The 21,810-nt window shown below is 41.3% G+C and overlaps 1 protein-coding gene across 4 annotated transcripts in view; it reads left to right on the top strand.

Moving 5' to 3' along the window:
• VANGL2 (VANGL planar cell polarity protein 2) overlaps positions 1 to 21,810 on the top strand; it is a 107,652-nt gene that overhangs the window by 83,833 nt on the left and 2,009 nt on the right. For all 4 annotated transcript variants that reach the window (XM_073567180.1, XM_073567178.1, XM_073567177.1 and 1 more), the window contains 4 exons: positions 3,968 to 4,572; positions 6,698 to 6,831; positions 9,581 to 9,716; positions 19,268 to 19,499. In XM_073567180.1, the coding sequence (XP_073423281.1) occupies positions 3,968 to 4,572; positions 6,698 to 6,831; positions 9,581 to 9,716; positions 19,268 to 19,499 (1,107 nt within the window). The remainder of the gene's footprint in view (positions 1 to 3,967; positions 4,573 to 6,697; positions 6,832 to 9,580; positions 9,717 to 19,267; positions 19,500 to 21,810) is intronic.

Genomic DNA, 21,810 nt, shown 5'->3' with positions numbered 1-21,810 from the left:
CTGAGTGCCGCGGCAGCGCCGGGTGTTGATGCGAGAGACTCGTACGAGTTTCTCGCTTCACACACGGTAGTGTAATCCCGGCCTAATGCTGATGACCCTAGTGAGCTTGGTGAAGCGGTCAAGAGAGGTCCTTGGGGAAGCAAATGGGGGAGCATCTCCATAATGGGTTTCTCAAAGAGGAGCTGACACCCAAAAGAGGGTAGCTAGAGCCACACCTGAGGGGTGGCCAAGAGCATCGAAATTAGTGTCCAAGGTCCCTTCCCATAGTGTAGTTTGTTGGAGATGTCATACCCCTGGTCACATAGCAGGATGTTGTCCCAGGACCACCGAGCCAATGGACTGCAGCATAGGACGGCGCTGCTTGTACTTTGCATATCTGGCCTGCAGTGCTGTTTCCTAAATGGGAGCGGGGCCGCAGGAATGCCTCGTGTCAGTAAATGGGGTGCAAGTGACGGGTCTGCTGGACTCGGGGAGTTTGGTAACCCTAGTGAGGAACATAATTCCCCATCAGCTGATTCCTGGAAAGAGGGTGGGCATCCGCTGTTTCCATGGCGGTTCGAAGGACTAACCTGTGGCCCAAGTGGTCATATTCTCAAACTGTGGCAGCGAGTCTCATGAGGTTGGTGTGGTCAAGGACCTATTGCACTCAATTATAATAGGGCGGGACTTTGTGTTATTTTGGGACTTGGGGAAAAGGGAGGACATCGGGTTGTCTGGACAACAGCCAGGTTGCTCCCAAAGAAACCGCGTCGCAGGCTGCAGATGACAGGTTTCCGATTTGTGTGCTGGTTGGCCATGAGGATGAGGCCACATCCCCTGAGGCCAACGTCCTTGAGCTGGAGTTGTCCGGGGGAACTTTGGAACCGCCCAACTCAGGGACCTATCTCTTAAAGGGGCATTTGAAAATGTTACTGTGTTAAATGGTGTGTCTCAGGAGCCCTACCAGGTATACCACATGAACCTGTTAAAATTTTGGCAGGACAGAGAACCCGTGGAAGCTCCTTGTTTGGTAGCCGATTCTGATGTCTGTGCAGAGGATGTTAAGGAGGCAGACAACTTGTCTCGCTCGCAGAAGCAGCAGTGCTAAGAGTTGTTACAGTGTAACAGACCTATTCTCAGAACTTCCAGGTTGTATGAAGGTCATAGATCATGACGTCCTGACGGAGCCTAATGTCCGGGGTCAACTTGAAGCCCTACCGGATTCCCGAAGCACGCCGAGAGGTGATCTTACAGGGGGTGAAGAGGATGCTGAGCCTGGGAGTCATCGAGGAATCCAAGAGTGGCTGGTCCAGTCCCATAGTCCTAGTGCTGAAACCAGATGGGGAATGGTGATTTTGCAATGACTATCGGAAGCTGAATGGGATTTCTAAGACCGATGCCCCAGGTCAATGAATTAACTGAAAGGCTAGGGCCGACTCGGTACATTACTACCCTTAACCTCACAAAAGGGTATTGGCAAATTCCCATGTCTCAAAGCGCCAAAGAAAAGTCTGCCTTTTCAACACCAGATGGATGCTTCCAATATACAAGGATGCCATTTGGGTTACAAGGAGTGCCAGCAACATTCCAGGGAGCCATGGACCGCATCCTTGCTCCCCACAAAAAGTATACAGCGGCCTACCTGGACAATATTGTGATCTTCAGCCAGGATTGGGGAAGCCACCTGAGCAAGGTCCAGGCGATCTTTGATGCTCTATGGAAGGCGGGATTTTGCCTAAACTCGAAGTGTGCTGTGGGAATGGAGGAAGTGAGATACTTGGGCTATGTTGTAGGCAGGGGTGAAATAAAGCCCCATATAAACAACGTTTAGGCAATCCAGGGCTGGCCACAACCCAGGGTCGGACTGGGGTGTCTGGGGCCCACCAGGGGAATAGACTCCAAGGGCCCACACTACAGCTATATCTCAATCAGCAAATATCTCAGTCGTTGTCTCCATTATAGTGGAGCATCGGCTGTAAAACACACGTGGCTCCTGCACATTTACTGTGCGCCCCCATAACTAGGATGTATAATTACAGTAGTTTACATTAATGGGGGATCTTTGGTTAAAACAAGTTATCACTGATCCATGGGCTCCACAGGGATAGGTGATCGCTTGGGTCCGAGCATTAGAAAATGCACCAATCGGAGGAATGAGGAAGTTTTATCCCTGATAGGACATTTATCCCCATTTTAAAATGGAGCGGCAGGTGGGATATCTGACCCGAGCTCCATTCATTCTCTTTGGGGCTTCTATAAAACAGCAAGTGCAGCTACTGAGGAAATGAATGGATCAGTGATCAAGTCGGACATGCCACTCCAGTCTAATGGGGATAAAAAGTTCCACATTTTGCTGAATGGGTCCCAGCAGTCAGATCCGACCAATCAATACGTTATCACTTATCTTTTGGATAGGTGATTAATTTTTTTCCCAGGAAACCCCCATCTCTGCTGCTGTGTACAAAGTATTTAATCTCTAATGGAAATAAATCTTCTCCTCCTAATTAATATCAAAGAGAACAAATGACTGCCATACACATCACAATCCCCTATACCAAGACCAATACTATCACATACAGTGAAGAAATACCACCACACCATGACCACTGCATAGTGACCGAATAATGCCACATACAGGGAAGAAATACCACCACAACACCTATATGACACAAATTAGGTCTAAATTAAAAATGCTGTGAAAAAGTTAATTGTTCATTTTTTTTCCCTTCCACATTGCTTCAGTGAAGCAGGAAACTACTTGAACGTGGTTTTGAGCCCCTTGAGTGGTGCATTTTTTCGAATGATGTCACTCTTGAGTATTTTGTGTCATATAGGCACCTCAAAGTCACTTCAAATGTGATGTGGTCCCTAAAAAAAAAAAAAAAATGGTTCTGTAACTTTTGTTGGAAAAATGAGAAATCGCTGGTCAACTTTAAACCCTTCTAACTCCCTAACAAAAGAAATTGCTTAAAAATGTGTGCTGATGTAAAATAGACATGTGGGAAATGTTATTTATTAACTATTGTGTTACATAACTTTGATTTTTAGGGCATAAAAATTAAAACTTTGAAAATTTCAAAATTTTCAACAAATTTCTGAATTTTTTTTTTCACAAATAAACACATGCCATATAGAAATTTTTTTACCACCATCATGGAGTACAATATTTGTCGACGAAAACAGTTTCCAAATCAGTGGGATCCATTGAAGCCTCATAAATTGACTGTGGTCAGAATTGTAAATTTTTGCTTGGTCATAAAAAATTTACACTATTGTGTCATCTGTAACTTTTGCCCTTTCAGGGATCATTTCATCTTCATCTTGCTTAACTGCACACAATAACAGTAATATTGACCAGGGGTGCTGAAACTATTACATGCCACTGAGTGTGTGTATATAAATGTATATACTTATAGTTTGGAAAGGTCCTTGACAGAAGGTACCACATAAGGACAACAAATGAACTCCCTGTACCTGGAGTACATTTCCAAGACTTTCAGGGTAAAACTTTGCACATTTGATACTTGGCATACGAGGTAATGAGAATATATCAAAACAATAGGGCAAAGCTTCCCTTACACAATACATGAATGTCAGCCAACATTTCGGCCCATTTAGACCTTTTTGAGCAACCATTGTTTTAAAATTTGAGCTTATTATAAATTAAAAAAAAAAATTGACAGCCTGGGATAACATATAACTAAGGCGTGTACTAAGGTGAGAAAACTTCTACCTAGATTATTCCAAGCACCTTGCATAATGAAATCACTCAATGTTGTGTAATCGGCTGCCATTCCAATTGACAGGATAAGACTTGTTCCGTCACTTTAAGTTTAAGAAATTCGATTGTTCTAAACACTCTCTAAAAGAGACAGAAACCGCAAAATATAAAATCTAACTTACGGAGAACATGAAAAATGCTTTCGTTTTTTTTTTATGTATTTTTATTTTACACTTTTCTATTAAAATTATTTATTTTATTTTGCAGGATGACAATTGGGGTGAAACCACTACAGTGGTTACCGGGACTTCTGAGCACAGCATATCCCATGATGACATCACACGTATTACTAAGGACATGGAGGAGAGTGCCAACCTGGACTGCTCCCGGCACATTGGGGTCATTATTGGTGGTACTTTAGCATTCATTTCATTCCTGACCCCTATAGCCTTTATGCTGTTACCCAAAATATTACCTTGGGACTTGGAAGCCTGTGGTACGCCTTGTGAAGGTCTGTTTATCTCCGTGGCCTTCAAACTCCTTATTCTTCTTGTTGGCAGCTGGGCACTTTTTTTCCGTCGCCCTAAAGCCTTCTTCCCTCGGGTTTTTGTCTTCCGAGCTCTTATCATGGTGCTCATATTTTTGCTGGTGGTGTCATACTGGCTGTTTTATGCAGTCCGCATCTTAACAACGGCGGAGAGGAACTACCAGGGGATAGTACAGTACGCTGTATCACTTGTGGATGCTCTTCTGTTCGTTCACTATTTGGCTGTTGTTCTGCTGGAACTGAGACAACTCCAACCTCAGTTCACCATCAAGGTCGTCAGGTCCACAGATGGAGCCAGCAGACATTACAATGTTGGACACTTAAGGTAAGGCAGCAAAGGGAATTAACAAATCAAAATGTATAAACTGTTCAAATGGAATCTGATTTTTTTTCCCTTTATTTTAAAACAATATGTACATTTTTAATTTCTGTAAATGCTGCTGTTCTTCTGAATCCAGCAATGTTTTTCTTTTCTTCCTGCGCCTCACCGTTCCTGAGATATGGCCTCCTCTTCTGTATCTGTAACTCTTCTTTTGTTGGCCAACTAGGTTTGGTCCTCAAGAATGCGCCTGCAGATCAGTGGAGGACTACTCCCACTTGGCTAAAATGACAAAATTTACATTCATGGAAGAGAAGCTCATATCTTTGGAATAGAGAGGCGCACAAACAAAAGAAATACATCATCAGATTCAGGGGAAGAGCAGCATTTACACCAGGTAAAAAAAAATTACATCTTTATGGCAAGTGATCGATCCTCTTTAGAGGATCTGGAATCCATTTTTGGCTGATTTCACTACATAAGTGATTGTGTCTAAAATGATGACCTTTGTTAATCTACCTGCCACCACAAAGGGTTTATAGGCCTTAAGTGATTCCTAAGAAATAAAACTTGCATTGGACATGCTCTATTACGACGCTCAACCATGCTTGACCGTTAGCCTAATTCCCGCCAGTTTAGCCTTCAGCTTTATGGGCGGTGACTGAACACTAGTTGTAAAAACTCACAGCCTGGTATACGGAATAATCTAGAAACAGTATCTATTGTTATCACTGTACATGATTAAATTGGAGCAGATTGTGTTTATTTTTGTGCGCGCTCATGTATATCAGACTCCTAAATTTTTGTGCTGAGTTGCCATAGTAACCTTGGAGAAAATTTTTACAAGCTACACAGAAAACGGTAATGTGAAGTACAGGATAGTAGTAAAGATAAAAAAAAGGCAGAATGTAAATGAGGTTGAAAATAAATGCAACCCATAAAGCACTCCATCACCAGGGTAGTCACATTACTGCCAACTCTCGAATGGGAATATGAAGATATTTACGGTATATATAAAGTTTTAACTGAACTCTTTCTGAAATGTTACATTTTCTTTAGAAAATGTAAAAAAAAAAAAAGTTCAATAATGAACATAATGGCAAAGGGGGGTCCCTTCTACACCAAAAAACACCCAAACATTTCATATAACTACTTGGTCCTTTCCGGAGTTTTTTTTGTCTATAATTGGCAGAAGATGACCATAACTTTTTGAAATTTTTGACTGCAGAATAATGGGCCTGAAGGGATATCAACGAGGATTTTAAGTTTTTCATTTTCATACAACACAAAAGTGGAAAATATTTTAACAATTGGTTTAGAAACCTAGTGGTAATGAAGGTTGACCGTAATTGGGGTGCCAACATTTGAAAAATATTTCTTACCCCCTTTATTCGTTCTACAATTCTTGGGTCAGTACAGCACCAACATATTCCGCAGCAGTTGACAATTAAGTAGGGACTTGTACAGAGAATAAAATCAATGCAAAGTAACCTTTCAACAGTTACAGGAGGATGGAGCGCCCAGCTGAAAGACACAATCTGTAAGATAAATCACAGAGGACCTACCACTTTCCATAAATATGTACTTTTTACGTGGTGTAAATTACAATGTTCTCCTGAGTCGTTTTTTTTTTTTTTTCTGAAATCTTTAAGATGTTGGATGACTATATCTCATGCTACCAGGTATGGTGAATTGGCCTTCAATATCACATTCCGATCACCAATGATTACTCCATTATTACCCTTAATGGATGTAGATGATACCGCCTTCTTCAGGCTTCTGGTTGAAAAAGAAAAAATATCCAACAGAGTTGTGACTGTGCCTCAACCTTACAAATTAGTTCTTGTTTGCAGGTCTTTTTGTTTTTATAGATTTCTTCAATAAAAACTACATTGCATATGTGAATTGTTTTTTATCCTATAGATACCAAAAATCTTGGGTGGCTGCTCTCTGATTTGGAAATGATTTATGTGCACGCTAGCTCTTCCTGTATATGTTTTGCTTTCCTTGTTAGTTCTCATGACCCTTTTGTACTCTCCTTGTGTCTCCTTTTCTAGTACTTCCTTACACAAATTATTTTTTTATTTTTTTTTTGCACCTGGTCCTACCCTGTCTTGTTTTCCTCTCACAGTATCCAGCGAGTTGCTGTATGGATTTTGGAAAATTATTATCACGACTTCCCTGTCTACAACCCCGCTCTCCTGAACCTGCCAAAATCCATCCTGTCCAAGAAAATGTCTGGCTTCAAGGTCTACTCTCTTGAGGGTGAGATGTTGCTCCCCCGCTATCCCTTAGAACTCCACAGTTTTCTCCTTCATGTTTTCACCTGATGTTCTCTAATCTTCTATATGACTCTGTGTTACCGTTAACTTTGTTGTCTGCAGTCCGTAATGATGTGGGCAACTCTTGCCTTGTGCAACATTTAGAATACTTTTTATGATGAATTTGGTGCTTCATGTGTATTTGACTTTCCGAAGGAAAAGAGACAGGTATCTTTCTAATTTAAATTTGTTCTACTATTGATTTCCATCCGTTATTCTGGTATTGGGTGTTTTCATAGAATCATAGAATGTTAGCATTGGAATGGACCTCCAGGGTAATCATGTCAAATTCAATCCTGCTCAATGCAGGATTCACTAAAACATCTCCGACCGATGTCTGTCCAGAGGACGAACTCCCCACCTCTCATGATAGCCTGTTCCACTCATTGATCACACACCACTATAAAGTTGATGACAGAAGTAGGATTCAAACCCACGCCTCCAGGGAAGACTGTGATCTAAACGCAGCCTTAGATCACTCGGCCATCCTGACTTCTCATCCTAACTTTGTCCACTTCAGGCTCCTCATACTTTAGGGATTTTTAGCTTGTTTTTTATTGTTGCTTTGTCAACGTTGTGGTCTTGATTAACAATTCTATACATAAAGACAACAATTTAGACTAGGCAAGCATTGATATGTGGTCAGGTATAGACTTTATTGATGGACTGTAGATCTGTCATTCATCATGGTCTACTCTCTAACTGGCACTGCAAGATGTCCAAAAAAAAATCCAACACAGAAGTCTGACATTGGTCAGTGTGTGTCATGTTTTCTTGAAAAGTAAATTATCTAAATGAGCCTTTTTGATTGACCAAAATATCTGCTTTATAATCAGACTAAGACTATATACGTTGGGAAAATTGGTATCTTGTGACTTTTATTGACTCTTTGAAAGTACACTATATTCCTACCACTGAAATTAGTTTACCGACTGTGTCTTATTGGGTGGTAAATTAATACAATTGAGTGGATCATCTAAAGCTTTGAGTTCTACGAAGACCAAGTCCAACATAAAATGTTTAAGTGTGTAACTCAATATACAGCTTTTATTTGACGTATTGGTCAACTTGTTTTAGACCTGTAAAGCAATAGAAGAGATCGGATTGCCAAGTTCCGATGCTGATTTGCTCAAATTTCTTGGATTTATTAGTAATGACCCAGTGGGATACTTAAACATGGGATTTATTTTAACGACTTTCTTTATTAATGATCGTGGTTGTTGATCCTGTTCTTCACATGGAGGTAATTTTTTTTATCCATGGCAGGGCTATCACAGTTTTTCGAATTGTCACTCAAGAAATAACCATATTTTACATAAAATGTGTTAATGTATGGTATATCTACGAGAAACCTTTCCCGCAAATTACTTTGAGCTCCTCCTTCGATCTAGGGGTTAGTTACCTCCACCAATTTCAACTTCAGTTACCTCCATAGTGGTCTACAATAGTAGACACCATAATAAATCAGTTGGCCTACTAGGTCTATGTCTATTGAGTAGCTGTTGGGAGGGGGCTTTCCCGTTTATTATAGAGCTTGCAAAATTCCACCTTCTTAAATCCCATCCCCTTTAGGGCAATGAGAGTTGAATATCATATCATAAATTTTAAGAACTTCAAACCTCGCCTGTCACATGTGTTGAAGCCTTATTAAGTTTCTATGCTGAACTTGAAATATAGGTTGACACTTCAATTTGACTTTTTATATTAAGTCCACGTTAACCCCTTCAATGAATGTAATTTGAGTAAAACACATTAATATCACAGTGATAGCGTAAAATAATGAACCGTGAATTTTGACAGGTAAAATTTAATTGAAATATACATCTTATAAGTCAACTCTTTACTAGACTGCGCCCTTTAGGTGGCATTTGACTAAACCTGTCTATTTAATAAGCATCAACATTACTTAAATATTGACATGTCCTTCTACCAGTGGACTTGTCTTCCTTCTGGACCATCAATGGTCAATACACATAAATCTCCATCATGGAAAACAATAAATATTTTGGAGAAAATAAGACTAAACCAGTTTTGGATTTACAATAGTTTGAGCAGTCATCTTGGAGCATTGATCTTACCAACCAAGATGTAAGGATAGGACGGAGACATGAGATATGAGAAGCCATGTATTTCATGTATGAAACTAAATCCCCTCCAGCTCTTGTAAAGACTTTAGACATGTTAACATGCGTTGATTTTCTTAGATGTGATGGATAGTTTCGGAGGTAGCCTGATGTGCTCAGCTGTCCGACTTTTATCCCATATGCCATCGTTATTTTTTAAGCTGTCCCTCATCAAGATTGAGTACATTTACTCCTGCGGAAGATCTGCAACATGTGTAATAATTGATGGAGACTTCAATAAACTTTCATGGATTGGTAATAAAATTACTTGTTGAGCCAAATGTACTGGGCTGGATGAGTGTGGTGGACCACCATGTTTTGTATTGATGATTGCCTTTTAAGTATTGCCACCATTTTCAAGGTATTACTTATAAGGTGGTTAAAAACATTGTTGATGGTGACCTTGACCCCCCAATAACCTTCTTTATGGACTGCCTACAATAGTCTCTATCTCTTACTGACAAACCCACAATGTTCCAAAATGTTTCTAATTTTCTTTTGGGTTCAATATGATTGTTCGTTTGTTTTTTTGGGTTTGACTCCTACTTTCTTGTTTTGTTTTATATATAGAAAATTCTACTAATAACTCAACAGGACAGTCCCGGGCGGTAATAGCTGCTGCAGCCAGGAGGAGAGACAACAGCCACAATGAGTATTACTATGAAGAGGCTGAACATGAACGAAGAGTGCGGAAAAGAAAAGCAAGGTAGTGCTACCATAATACTACTTTCATCTTGCTCATTTTGGTTGCTTTTGTCCTGGGCAATGAGGCCCTGATGTTGGTAAAGAATAAACATTTGATCTAATATCAGTTTATGGGCATATCAAAATTTTTAGAGAAAGACTAGAAATCATATTCCAAAACCTCATTCCGCTAGTAAAACAAATGCAACTACATTTAAGACCTTCCACTAATTGATCCCACATATGCTGCACAAAAACATTTCCTCCAATAATTGTGAAGTGATACTGCAAGGCAGTGTAATATTGGCATCTTATGGCAATGTTATTTGGCTTTTACTGTGTATCAGTACATTATTTCGGCACAATATGGTGCATCTTTAGGTATGGTCAGTGTTGATGAAAGTCAATGTCTAGGGCAGGGGTCTCAATCTTGGCTGGATATATGGGTCGTATATAGAAAATATTTGAATTTGGAGGGCTGCATTCTTTGAAGGACAAAGTGACATTTTTAGTGATGCCGTTTTTTTTTCTGTACAACTTTTGAACATTTTTGCTGTTTTTTTACATTTTGTAGAGCCTGGGTCATTATGGATGTGTTGATTACAAATATGCACTCATATTGTAGATATGTCCCCATCCAGGTTCCCATATTGTAGTAATGTCCCCATATCCAGGTCCTCATATTGTAAATATGTCCCCATCCAGGACCCCATATTATAGATATGTCCCCTTCCAGGTTTTCATGTTCTAGTTATGTCCCCATATCCAGGTCCCCATATAGATCCTCATTTTGTAGATATCTCCCCAACCACGTCTCCGTCCTCATATTGTAGTCATGTCCCCATATCCAGGTCCCCATATCGTAGTAAAGTTCCCATCCAGGTCCTCATATTGTAGTTATGTCCCTAGGGTTTAGAGGAGAAAAATAGGAAAAAAAATGAAGCAAAAAAATGTGGTCAATTCTGTACTAAAATCCCCCATTTTGGTATATATATGTCCTCAATTGAGGTATGCATGGGCTCACTCATCCCTATCCTGGTATGCATGGTCCCCTCATCCCTATCCTGGTATGCATGGTCCCCTCATCCCCATCCTGGTATGCATGGCACCCATCCCCATCCTGGTATGCATGGTCCCTTCTTCCCCATCCTAGAATCATAGAATCATAGAATCGTAGAGTTGGAAGGGACCTCCTGGGCCATCTGGTCCAACCCCCTGCTCAAAGCAGGATTCGCTAAATCATCCCAGTCAGATGTCTGTCCAGCCTCTGTTTGAAGACTTCCATTGAAGGAGAACTCACCACTTCTCGTGGCAGCCTGTTCCACTCATTGATCACTCTAACTGTCAAAAAGTTTTTTCTAATATCTAATCTGTGTCTCCTCCCATTCAGTTTCATCCCATTGCTTCTAGTCTTTCCTTGTGCAAATGAGAATAAAGTTGATCCTTCTACAATGTGACAGCCCTTTAGATATTTGTAGACAGCTATTAAGTCTCCTCTCAGTCTTCTCTTTTGCAAACTAAACATTCCCAAATCCTGCAACCTTTCCTCATAAGACAGGGTTTGCAGACCGGTCACCATTCTGGTCGCTCTTTTCTGAACTTGCTCCAGTTTGTTGATGTCTTTTTTAAAATGTGGTGCCCAAAACTGGACACAATATTCCAGATGAGGTCTGACCAAAGAGGAGTAGAGGGAAATAATGACTTCACGTGATCTAGACTGTATGCTTCTGTTAATACATCCTAGAATTGCATTTGCCTTTTTTGCTGCTGCATCACACTGTTGACTCATATTCAGTCTGTGATCTATTAGTATACCCAAGTCTTTTTCACATGTGCTGTCACTTAGCCCTATTCCTCCCATTCTATATATGTTTTTTCCATTTTTATTGCCCAGATGTAGTACTTTGCATTTCTCCCTGTTAAAAACCATTCTGTTAGTTGCTGCCCACTTCTCCAGTTTATTTAAATCTTTTTGAATCCTCTCTCTCTCTTCTCTAGTATTAGCTATCCCTCCTAGCTTTGTGTCATCAGCAAATTTAATCAGTTTACCCTCAATTCCTTCATCTAAATCGTTGATAAAGATGTTGAACAATACAGGGCCCAGGACAGAGCCCTGTGGTACCCCACTTGAGACATTCTTCCAACTGGATGTGCAGCCATTTACGACCACTCTTTGGGTCCGATCACTAAGCCAGTTATGAATCCACCTAACAGTTGCCTTGTCCATTCCATACTTAGTCATTTTTTCAATAAGGATTGTATGAGAGACTTTGTCAAATGCTTTGCTGAAGTCAAGATATACTATATCTACAGCATTTCCTTGATCCACCCAATCAGTGATACCGTCATAGAAGGAAATTAAGTTAGTCTGACATGACTTATTAGTTACAAACCCATGCTGACTCTGTTTAATCACTTCATTCTTATCCAGGTATTGACATACATGTTGTTTAATAATTTGTTCAAAGATCTTTCCTGGTATAGAAGTCAGACTCACCGGCCTATAGTTACCTGGGTCCACCTTCTTCCCCTTTTTGAAGATAGGAACAACATTTGCTCTTCTCCAGTCTTCTGGCACTTCTCCTGTTCTCCAAGAATTTTCAAAGATTATAGAGAGGGGTTCAAAAATTTCTTCTGCTATCTCCTTCAGTACTCTGGGGTGTAATTCATCTGGACCTGGAGACTTGAATTCATTTAGGCTAGCTAAGTGTTTCCTCACTATCTTTCTGTTTATAGATATCCTGGATTCTTCTATTCCCTTAATAGGACAGTGAATAACAGTTGATGTTACATTTCCTTTCTGAGAGAAAACGGATGCAAAATAGGAATTTAAAAGTTCAGCCTTCTCAACATCCTGTCTTACCATTTCATCATTTTCATCCTGTAAAAATCCTATAGCATCTTTGACTTTTCTTTTACTTTTGACATATCCCCAAAATCCTTTATTATTGCTTTTGACATCTCTTGCAAGCCTCAATTCATTTTCAGCTTTAGATAATCTGATTTGTGCCCTGCAGGTTCTGCAGACAGCATTATATTCTTCTTTAGATATGCCTCCCTCTTTCCATTTTATAAACATTTTTTTCTTCCTTTTTAGCATGTGCTTAAGTTCTGTGTTCATCCATCCTGGTTTCCTTAACTGCTTCCTATTCTTCCCTCTTTTCGGAATTGTTAACAACTGTGCTTTGAGAATTTCATTTTTCAAGATTTCCCATCCTTCCTGGACATTTTTGTCTTTAAGGATATCCAGCCATTGGATCCTTCCAATTCTCTTTCTGAATCCCTTAAAATCTGCCTTTCTGAAATCTAACCTTGATGTCTGAGTCTTCACAGGTCTTCCGCCTCTAGTTATCCAAAATTCTAAAATAGCATGGTCGCTACCTCCTAGGGTCCCAGCCACTTTTACCTCCTCAACCATTTCCTCCCTGTTTATAAGGATTAGATCCAAGGTAGCAGTTCCCCTTGTTTTCTCCCTTACCTTTTGGAAGATAAAGTTGTCAGCAAGAGAGGATAAGAATTTCCTTGACCTGTTAGTTTTGCCTGAGAGAGATTCCCAACAAATGTCTGGATAGTTGAAATCTCCCATGACAACTATGTCATATTTTTTGGAGAACTTGGCCATTTGATGCATGGTATGCATGGTCCCTTCTTCCCCATCCTGGTATGCATCGTCCCCTCTTCCCTATCCTGGTATGCATGGCACCCTCTTCCCCATCCTGATATGCATGGCCCTCTCATCTCCATCCTGGTATGCATGGCCCCTCATCTCCATCCTGGTATGTATGGCCCCCTCATCCCTATCCTAGCATGCATGGTGCCCATCCTCATCCCCATCCTAGTATGCATGGCCCCCTCATCCCTATCCTGGTATGCATGGTGTCATTATGGACATCCTGGTATGCATGGCCACCTCATCCCCATCCTGGTATGCATGGCCCCCTCTTGCCCATCCTGGTATGCATGGCCACCTCATGCCCATCCTGGTATGCATGGCCACCTCATCCCCATCCTGGTATGCATGGCACCATCATCCCTGTCCTGGTATGCATGGCACCATCATCCCCATGCTGTTATGCATGGCCCCCTCATCCCTATCCTAGTATGTATGGTGCCCATCCTGGTATGCATGGTTCCTTCTTCCCCATCCTGGTATGCATGGTTCCTTCTTCCCCATCCTGGTATGCATGGTTCCTTCTTCCCCATCCTGGTATGCATGGTTCCTTCTTCCCCATCCTGGTATTCATGGTCCCCTCTTTCCCATCCTGGTATTCATTGTCCCCTCTTCCCCATCCTGGTATTCATTGTCCCCTCTTCCCCATCCTGGTATTCATGGTCCCCTCTTCCCCATCCTGGTATTCATGGTCCCCTCTTCCCCATCCTGGTATTCATGGTCCCCTCTTCCCCATCCTGGTATGCATGGTCCCCTCATCCCCATCCTGGTATGCATGGTCCTCTCATCCCCATCCTGGTATGCATGGTCCTCTCATCCCCATCCTGGTATGCATGGTCCTCTCATCCCCATCCTGGTATGCATGGTCCTCTCATCCCCATCCTGGTATGCATGGTCCTCTCATCCCCATCCTGGTATGCATGGTCCTCTCATCCCCATCCTGGTATGCATGGTCCTCTCATCCCCATCCTGGTATGCATGGTCCTCTCATCCCCATCCTGGTATGCATGGTCCTCTCATCCCCATCTTGGTATGCATGGCCCCCTCATCCCCATCTTGGTATGCATGGCCTCCTTTTCTCCATCCTGGTTTACATGCCCCCTCATCCCCATCCTGGTATGCATGGCCCCCTCATCCCTATCCTGGTAGGAATAGCCTTGCGAGATCTTGTTCTGATGCCAGCTGCTGATTTATGCTTTTAAGTAACTCATGGCTGTGTCAATATGTGCAGCCTACAAGCTGAGGACAGCTGCCAGAATACTCACTTCTCTCCACATTGGGACTATGTGCGTGGAGACCAGTGAATATTCATTGATCTTTAATAGTGGGGACAGTAGCCGGCTTCCTGCGGCCGGGTCATCACGCTCACCTGCTATTTCAGGGAATGCCAATTCACTGCTCTCCACTCCTATAGTCCCGGTGAGGAAAACAGTGAATACTCCTTCTCTTTAGTAGCAGGCACACGTGATCACCCAGCCACTGCAGAAGCCGGTGGCTGTGCTTACTGAGCCCGCTATTAAATATCAATGAATATTCACTGCTCTCCACTCCCATGGGCAAGGAGAGTCGTGAATATTCATTTCTTTTTAGCAGCGGTCACAGGGGTTAGCCACGACGGCTGCCTCCTGTGACCTGCAGCTCCGCCGCTGCTTTTCCCCTACCTCCCCACCACAGCAGATACATCATTTCAATTGAATGTGCATCTAAGGATGCATATTTAGCTGAAATAAACCGCTGCCATCAGCGGCCCCCTGAACCGTGCAGGGATGCCAAGGGGTCTACAGTGCCTACAGTGCCTGCGGGTTGCATGAAGCAGCCTCAGGGGCCGCATGCGGGCTGCGTGTTTGAGACCTCTGGTCTAGGGCATCAAACATTCTAGTTCTGTATATGCATTACAAGACCGGTTACACCATATAACCCAAGTTTTATTAATATTAAGAAGAGCAATTGACAATGAGTAATGTCATAAAGGGGATTTTATTATACTAGATTTGGTTCCGTCCCAGAATCCATATGGATCTTGTTCAGAACCCTGAAGTTAATTGTTGGTTTGTAGGGTGCGTAGTGGCAAAATTTGAAACTGATTGGTCTCAATGAAGAAATCAGAGCACCCAACTTTCACCTGCTTTTAATAGCATTGTTCTTCTAGTGTGCACCAAAGGCATCTTTTGAGCACCCTTCGGCTTCTGTGCCAGAATTCTGCTGCAGCCACAGCACCAATTATAGTTACATCCTAGATGGCAGGGTTGTGACAACATTGCTATGCTTTTCTTGTTTAGACAAATAGATGTCAAAAAGGGTTCCAGCCCACACCACTAGCCATCATGACTTTTTAAAGTGACAGATTGGAGAGTGAGAGCAAGAGGTCCTTATCCAGTCATGGACCACATGATCTAATGAATGACAAACAATGAGTGTTAGATTAGAGGACTTTCTTGTCCTCATTGGTCAACCTCTTTAGATATTTATTGCACTATTAAAGAGGATCAGTGACTTGCCTTAAATGTGATTTTTTTTTTTTTTTTTTTTTTTCTCCTGAATCCAGCAATGATTTTCTTTAGCCTCTTGACCTCTTAGTACTTGAGAAATTTGTACCCTATTTCTACTGTCTAAATCTTGTCTTTTTAGCCAACTAGGAGTGGTTCTCAACCCCTGGCTTCGTGTGAAGCACGCCAACTTGGTTAACAAGACTAGGTATACATACAAAGAATAGCAGGCCATATCTCCATAACGGAGAGGCCCAGGAACAAAAGAAAAGCAACGCTGGATTCAGGAGATCCGCAGAATTTACACTAGGTTTAAAAAAAATTATGAAGAATGTTCGGAACTCTTAATGGGCTTCTCCATGGTAAAATAGAAACCTCCTCATGTTGCCTCTGAAAGGAGCTTCTGTGACAAGTTTTTAATCGTGTTCACACATTCTTGGATCAGTGAAGATTTATGTTGAATCTTTTAAGCCTGCCTGTAATACTCTGCCCGTATACTTCTTACACCAGATTGGTGACGACTCTGAGACCTGTACTGACCTGTAGCTTCATCTGTCATCATTTGCCTCTTAATGATAATCTTAGAATAGATAGATGTCATTCTCACTTACAATAATCGTCAACAGCAGCAGGCAAAGCTTGGGAATTAAGGATCATTTTCTACTCAGAAATTTTCACCTCATTGTAGAGTTTATTAGGACAGATGTCTACTTCGAGGGCAACGAGGCTCATTTTAGATATCAGCATTTTCCAACTTGCATTTACAGAGGGGAGAAGAAGTATTTGATACACTGCCGATTTGCAGGTTTTTCCCACCTACAAACAATGGAGAGGTCTTTTCATTTTAGGTATACTTCAACTGTGAGAGACAGAATCTATAAATAAAATCCAGAAAAAAAATCACATTGTATGATTTTTACATAATTAATTTGCATTTTCTTCCATGTATTAAGAATTTGATACAATAGAAAAACAGAACTTAATATTTGGTGCAGAAACCTTTGTTTGCAATTACTGAAGTCATACATTTCCTGTTCTTGACAGTTTGCAGACACTGCAGCAGGGATTTTGGCCCCCTCCTCCATACAGATCTCCGTTTTAGAGCTGTTGCTGGGCAACATTGAGTTTCAGCTTGCTCCCAAAATTTCCTATTGGGTTCAGATCTGGACACTGGCTTGGCCACTTAGGAGTTTTAAATTCTTCTTACGGAGCCACTGCTTAGTTGCCCTGGCTGTGGGTTTCGGGCCATTAGTGTCCTGTAAGACCCAGCCGTGACCCTGTTTCAATGCTCTTACTGAGAGGAGGTTGTTGGCCAAAATCTCATGATACATTACCCCATTCATACTCCCTTCAGTATGATACAGTCACCCTGTCCTCTTTGGAGAAAAGTACCCCCAAAGTATGTTTCCCCGACCATGCTTCATGGTTGGGACGGTGTACTTCGGGGTTGTACTCATCCTTCTTCTACCTCCAAACACTGCAAGTGTAGTTAAAACCAAAAAATTCTATTTTTGTCTCATGTGATCACATGACCTTCTCCCATGTTTCCTCTGGATCATCCAGATGCTCATTGGTGAATTTCAAACAAGCTTGGACATGTGCTGGCATGAGCAGGGGGACCTTGCGTGTCCTGCAGGATTTTAATCCAAGACTGTGTATTGTGTTAATAACGGTTTCGTTTGAGACTGTGGTCCCTGCTCTGTTCAGATCATTTACTGGATCCTCCTGTGTAGTTCTGGGCTGATTCCTGACCTTTCTCAGAATCATCCTTACCCCATGAAGTGAGATCTTACATGGAGCCCCAGACCAAGGAAGATTGACAGTCATCTTGTGTTTCTTCCATTTTCTAATAATTGTGCCAACAGTTTCATTCTCACCAAGCTGCTTGCTTATCGTCCTGTAGCCCATCCCAGCCTTGTGCAGATCTACAGTTTTGTCACTGGGTGTCTTTAGACTGCTCTTTGGTCTTGGCCATGGTGGAAAGGTTGGAGTGTGATTAAATGTGTTGGACAGGCGTCTTTTATACAGGTAACGAGTTCAAACAGGTGCAATCAATACAGGTAATGAGTGCAGCATAAGAGAGCTTCTTAAAGAAAAACTAACAGGTCTGTGAGAGCCATAATTCTTGTTGATTGGTAGCTGATCAAATACTTAATTAAATTGCATTTTATTGCATGAAATATCTAAAAAATCATATACTGTGATTTTTCTGGTTTTTATTTTTAGATTCTGTCTCCCACAGGTGAAGTGTACCTACGATAAAAATTACAGACCTCTCCATTCTTTGTAGGTGGGAAAACTTGTAAAATTGTCAAAGTATCCAATACTTATTTTCTCCACTGTATTGGCGCTATGTTCATTAGTTGTTTTGTCGCTTGAAGGTCATGGGATGCGACTCAAATGGAACAGATCTAAAAGAAATTAGAGTGAAATAGGAGAGTATTAGAAGTCTTTTTGGTTTTCCCTCCCACCTTTTATGCATGTAGATACTGCCATAATCTCGTTTTGTGAATAAGACTCAGTCATTCTATCATTATAGTGTATCAGTGTAAGAAATTCTGGCACACCTTAAAAATGGCCACACTTTATCAATGCTCATGGGTCCATGAAGCTCGATTTTTATTTGTTTGACAAAGGATATTTTTCCTGTGTCTGTGTGTCATCAGGGATTTGTGTGAAGGGGACTGGTTGACCAATTCAAGTTGCTAAGCTGGACCATTTTTTGTCATGGCTGGGACACTAGCGAGAAGGTGCCTGTTTTGGGGATTGATATGAGCTAGTCACAAAGCCCCTTCATACACTGGTCTGATAACATGCTTTACAATTGGTATTTTAAAGTGATTGTCTCATCTTCTGTCCTCAAGAATGCACTTCTCCCCTGTCTCCGGTTGACGGGGGAAAAACGGTGCACTCCTGATTACTGACAGTTCAGACCAAAACACATGGCTGAGCCACTGGATGAACTGTATGCTCTTCGACACAGCAAACTGTGCCATTGAAGCTGCTGGATCTAATGATTTGGCCAAGCTTCAGCGTAGCTCCGGCAATCACAATAACAAAGAGCTTGCAAGTGCTGCAGTCCTTGTCAAGGAGACCCGCCACCACAGGTTTGTCCGGAATCCTAGGCAATGAGTGGTAAATTATAAAGTAAATTCTGATTTTTCTTGAAAGCAAAGAGGATTTTTGCGAAGGGGGAAAAGAGTTACTTGTTTTTAAAAGCACTTAGAAATTTAGCCATTTAAGAAAATTAGACAACCGTTCAATTGGTATTTTAAATTATCTCCACCACCTATTAAACAAGAGCATATGACTTTGACTTTAACACTGGTTTTCCAGTAATCCATATGTGCTTTAAGTATTATGACATTCAGATGTTCCATGGGTGGGTCCTATGACGGTCTTGATTCTGTATCTTAGGTTGGTGGTTGCCGTAGAAGAAGCCTTCACTCACATCAAGAGGCTACAGGATGAGGACCCAAAAAACCCACGTGAAGTCATGGACCCCAGGGAGGCTGCTCAGGCTATCTTTGCCTCAATGGCCAGAGCCATGCAGAAGTATCTCCGAACGACAAAACAACAACCATATCACTCCATGGAGAGCATCCTGCAACATCTTGAGTTCTGCATCACCCACGACATGACTCCAAAGGTTAGTGGGTAACTTTTTCCTGTAATCATGTCTGCCACGATTCATATTATTTGGGTTTCTTTCTGGGACTTAGATTTCTTTGATTGAAAAGTAGATCGGTGACATAGTCATGGAACCATTGGTTCTTGTACACAAAATCTCAAAGAGCCTCTGTAGATCCTCTATCATCTAATTTGAATAGTTCTTCACCCATTACTTGCTGATATAACTCTACCGGAGGTTTGATATCTTGAAATCAGAAGGACTTGGTTTGTTGATCACTCTTGCTTGATAATAGGTTCCCTAGATTGTAAACTAATTTTTTTTTTTTTAATGACCTTAGACTCTATATCGAGCCATGGCAACTTGAAGGATGAATGCTCTGTAGGAAGTTCTATCTTGTAACAAGCCTAGATAGATCCACCATGGTCTTCTCCACAGTTATCTTCATAGTATAAAGCCATTGAGTTGTTGGTCTTCCTCTTCGTCTTGTTTTTTCGGTTTTTCTGACCATGATGTCCTTCTCCAGTGATTGTAAACTATTAGTGTTCTGACTCTTCCGGCAAAGTTGGAATTCCTAGGTGCCACAGGACATGGGAAATCCTAAGATCTTGCCTCAGGCTGGTACTGCATCGAATATTTGTGATCGCAGTTAATGTTTTCATCTTCAGTGCTGTTTTTTTTCTATTGCGGGTTTAGTGCCAGTGCTAGTGCTATCGGATACCTCTCTATTTACTTCTGAGATGACCTGTGAAACATTTCCCGCAGAGGTGTTAAGCTTCTGTAGGACCACTTGTTAAACTGAGGCTTAATTCCTGTCCCCATTTAGCTGTAAATTTTCTATTTGTAATCTGATGTTTTCTTAAGGTACAACCGTGCCCCCTAGTGTTCCCTAGTAAAAGAATACAAGCATTTTCTCCCGTAGGAGACTGAAGCTATTGGTTTCACACGAGAAGGCTTTACTGTACCTAGCGCTCACATTTTATTAAATATTCACTTCTTTCATTCATATTTAATCATGGGCTCTCTGCAGAAGTCTTTGTCGTACACTGAGCAGATGTGTGGATAACACCCCAAAGCCTTTAATAAAAGACTGTGAGAAGCTCAGAGACCTTTAAAAACAACCATCCATCAGATTATAAGCACTTAGCTTATGTTTCAGTCGAGGCGTTATGGTGGAGTTTGCGTCCCTGAATTTTTTTTTTTTACTAAATATTTAATGCTGCTTCTAGGCTCAGAGCACGGAGGTTCCTGTCTAGTCATCTTGAATCTCTTGTGGTTCCATCCCGTTTCCTATTACAAATTTAATAATAATAATAAAAAAAATCATAAATATTTATTATTTTAATTATTAGTGATGAGTCAATAGATTCTAAGTTAATTGAATTTGTCCAAAATTCGCAGATTTTTGGGAGTTCGATTTACATAAGTTTCTTACTCCGGGCTCCTTCTCCCTTCAGGTTGCTCCTCTTTCTTGAGTGCTTCCGTTGCCAGTCAGGCCTAGACACATGTTCTCATGATGTCAAGTGGGGCGATGCACAACATGCGTGTCGTAGCCTAGTTGGCCCTGCAAGTGCTAAAAGTAAAGAGGTCCTGTTAAGCAGTGGCTTTAAGAAGGTAGTGTGGACCTGGAAGGGACAGGTGAGGGGCTAGGCAAGTATGATCATTTATTGTCGTGTTACCACTTGCCAGCCTATCCACTTACCATGTCATGGGAACCCTCCGAGCATAATAAATTGCTTTTTTTTAACAACAATCAGGGCTCATTTTACTCAGTAGGAATAAATTTGCTGCAATGAAGAGTTCCCAGCCAAATTTGATTGAATTTGCCAAACTGGAATTTTGTCAGATTCGCTCATCTTTAACAATTATATGTTTTAACATTGAAATGAGCTTTTCTAACATAAATGCAGAAGAACAGAATTGCCCACAATATGTTTCACAAGTGGTTTAGTGAGGTTTGAAGCCAGGTCGTTTGTGAAACTGAGGAATGGTGTTAGGCAGAAAAGGTTTTGTGTAGTTTTATTATTATTATAGCTTTTGACTGATGATCAGATTACAAAAGGGTCAAAGAGGATTATATTTCTTGCAATTGATATGGATTATCTGCATGAATCACATCTAATACCTGGAAGAAGTCCACAAACATCATGGAATATCCATTCAGATGTCCTCGCAGATTTCATTGGTTAGCCGTGGGGTCTCCAGATTCATTCAGCCTTTTAGGCCACAAAACTCTATTCACTTTTTTTTTTTTTTTGCCGAGCATAGTACAAAGGAGAAAAAAGATTCGCCTTGCCTACCAATTCCCCGTCACTCCTCCGTAGTGCTG

The sequence above is a fragment of the Dendrobates tinctorius genome, unplaced genomic scaffold, assembly GCF_039654945.1.
Source record: "Dendrobates tinctorius isolate UK_male_01 unplaced genomic scaffold, ASM3965494v1 ptg000019l, whole genome shotgun sequence".
Lineage (NCBI taxonomy): Eukaryota > Metazoa > Chordata > Amphibia > Anura > Dendrobatidae > Dendrobates > Dendrobates tinctorius.
Note: the sequence above shows the minus strand (reverse complement) of the source record. Positions and strands in the feature narration are given on the sequence as shown.